At 38.4% G+C, this 2454-nt stretch overlaps 1 protein-coding gene across 2 annotated transcripts in view; it reads left to right on the forward strand.

Annotated features, from left to right (window-relative positions):
- Nucleotides 1-2454, forward strand: part of LOC106879924 (erbin) — a 137440-nt gene that overhangs the window by 109065 nt on the left and 25921 nt on the right. For both annotated transcript variants that reach the window (XM_014929681.2, XM_052971061.1), the window contains exon 12: nt 874-1059. In XM_014929681.2, the coding sequence (XP_014785167.1) occupies nt 874-1059 (186 nt within the window). The remainder of the gene's footprint in view (nt 1-873; nt 1060-2454) is intronic.

The following is a 2454-nucleotide window of genomic DNA, read 5'->3' on the forward strand; positions in this document are numbered from 1 at the left end:
TATTTGTGTGTATGTGATCCCCCCCCCATCTCTTGACAACCAACATCGGTTTACATCCCTATAATTTAGCAGTTCAGCAAAAGAGACTGATAGAATAAGTACTAAGCTTACAAAGAATAAGTTCTGGGGTCAATTTGTTCAACTAAAGGTGGTGCTCCAGCTTGTCCACAGTCAAAATGACTGAAACAAGTAAAGGAATAAAAAAAAATGAAGTAATTTATTAAGTTGTTGAAGTTTTAATTTAGATCCCTTTAAAATGGAAAGTTTCAATGGTTCTCAATCATTTTTTGCTTATGGACCCCTTTGATTCCTTTTTTATTTCTCTACTGGACTCCCATGTTTAAAATGAATCCTTTTGTATTTTTATGATGAAATATAAAAAAAAAATTGTTAAAATATTTTGCGTACTGTAGAAATATGACCAATTCATTGTTCATAAACTTTAACAACAAAACCTTGTATGGACCCTCAAGAGGCATATGGACCCTGGTTGAGAACCACTGGTTTATATCATAGAACCAGGGTCAGTCTCAGATGGGTTGGCATCAAAGAGGTTAATGGAAGAAGTTTGTATCCTAGAACCAGGAGTGATTGCATATTACTATCAAAAGGTTTAATGAAAAAAGAGTGTATCGCGCAGTATAGGTTTGTTTCCTGGTTGGAATGTCTTTGGTAGGAACACAATGCCATATCAAGGATTTGAACTGTTGACCTTTGGGATGATATGTGAACTCTTTGTTGCTTCAGCCAGCTGCCATTCTTTAGCTAAAAATTTTTCATTAATATTGTTTCACATCTCCTTCTCTTTTAATTAATTCCAACAGATATTTTATGAATTCTGGATTTCCTGTATTTTTCAATCTTTTAATACAGATTGGTAGCTGTAACGGTATAACAGTGCTGTCTTTGAGAAGTAATAAGTTGAAGTACATTCCTGATGAGATTGGTCGCATTCCTCATTTACGGGTTCTGAATCTCAGTGATAATCAGCTGAAACATCTACCCTTCAGCATTGTTAAACTAAAGGAATTACAAGCTCTGTGGCTCACAGAGAACCAGGTTAGTGCCAGAATTTTGCTTAACTCTACAGGAACTCAAAAGAACTGTACTAGATTTTTAGTTATTTCTTACAGCATTCCATAGTATTAGAGTAAATATTATGGTGCTGTGACTTATTGAGTGTGTATTTTATATGAGAATGACTTTATATAACATGTATATACATACAAGCATATTCATATGAATGGGTGAACATTCATATTTTTTATGTTGCTATAATTATATATCCATGTGTTTTTGCGTCATTGTTTTTATATGTTTCTGTAGAGCTTTTCATATTTTATTGACACATTAATTTATGTCTATATATGTGAGTTACTTGGTGACCTTACTAGTGCTGGTGTCCTCCCCACCAAAGCACCCAGTACATATGTAAGTGGTTAGTGTTAGAAATGGCATCCAGCCATAGAAATGATTCTAAAGCAAACATTGGAACAAGGTACAATCCTCCAATTTGTCAGGTGCTGTCAAACCATCCAATTTATGCCAGTATGGAAGATGGTTTTATATATGTATATATATCCTTCCTCAGTGAGTTGAGGTGGCTGAGTTCCTTTCAAGCATTGGGCCTCATGGAGGCAAAGTGGCCAAGCTCTAGGGCCGCATGGAGGTAAAGTGGCCGAGCTCCTGGGCCGCATGGAGGTAAAGTGGCTGAGTTCCTTTCAAGTGTTAGGCCTCATGGAGGCAAAGTGGCCAAGCTCCTTTTGAGTGTTGGGCCTCACAGAGGCAATGGCCAAGAGCTTTGGCATTATGTCATGCTTGAGAAGATCCATCAAGCCAAGGAAAACCGCAGTCATGGCAGATACCGGTATCATGCAAATGGCACCTGTGCCAGTGGCACATAAAAGCTCCCATTACACTCTCGGAGTGGTTGGTGTTAGGAAGGGGATCCAACCATAGAAAACAATGCCAAATCAGAATTGAGTCAGGTGCAACCTACCAGCATTCCAGCCCAGTCAAACTGTTCAACCCATACCAGCATTGACAACAAACATTAAATGATGATGATGATGATGATATATTCTTGTGTGTGTATATATGTATTGTATGCATGCATATATATATATATATATGAAGGGAGGCTAGGCGACAGGTTTATTTAGCCAGAGGGGAAGCAGATAAGGAAAGATTTGCCAATGTTCTGCGCCGTGAGGACCAAAGACTCAAGGTATTTCGTGTTGCAAGACAGTGTAGGAGAGAGAATAGTGATGTTGTAGGAGAAAAATGTGTTCGCATGGATGATGGTACGCTTGCATTAAATGAGGATGCAAAGAAAGAGGTCTGGAGATGCCACTACGATAGATTGCTTAATAAAGAGAATGAATGGGAGAAAGAGAGCCTGCCGTATGTCGACCCAATAGAGGGACCAGCTATCCGAGTTGATAGTACCAGGGT

Source organism: Octopus bimaculoides, chromosome 10, assembly GCF_001194135.2.
Source record: "Octopus bimaculoides isolate UCB-OBI-ISO-001 chromosome 10, ASM119413v2, whole genome shotgun sequence".
Taxonomy (NCBI): Eukaryota; Metazoa; Mollusca; class Cephalopoda; order Octopoda; family Octopodidae; genus Octopus; species Octopus bimaculoides.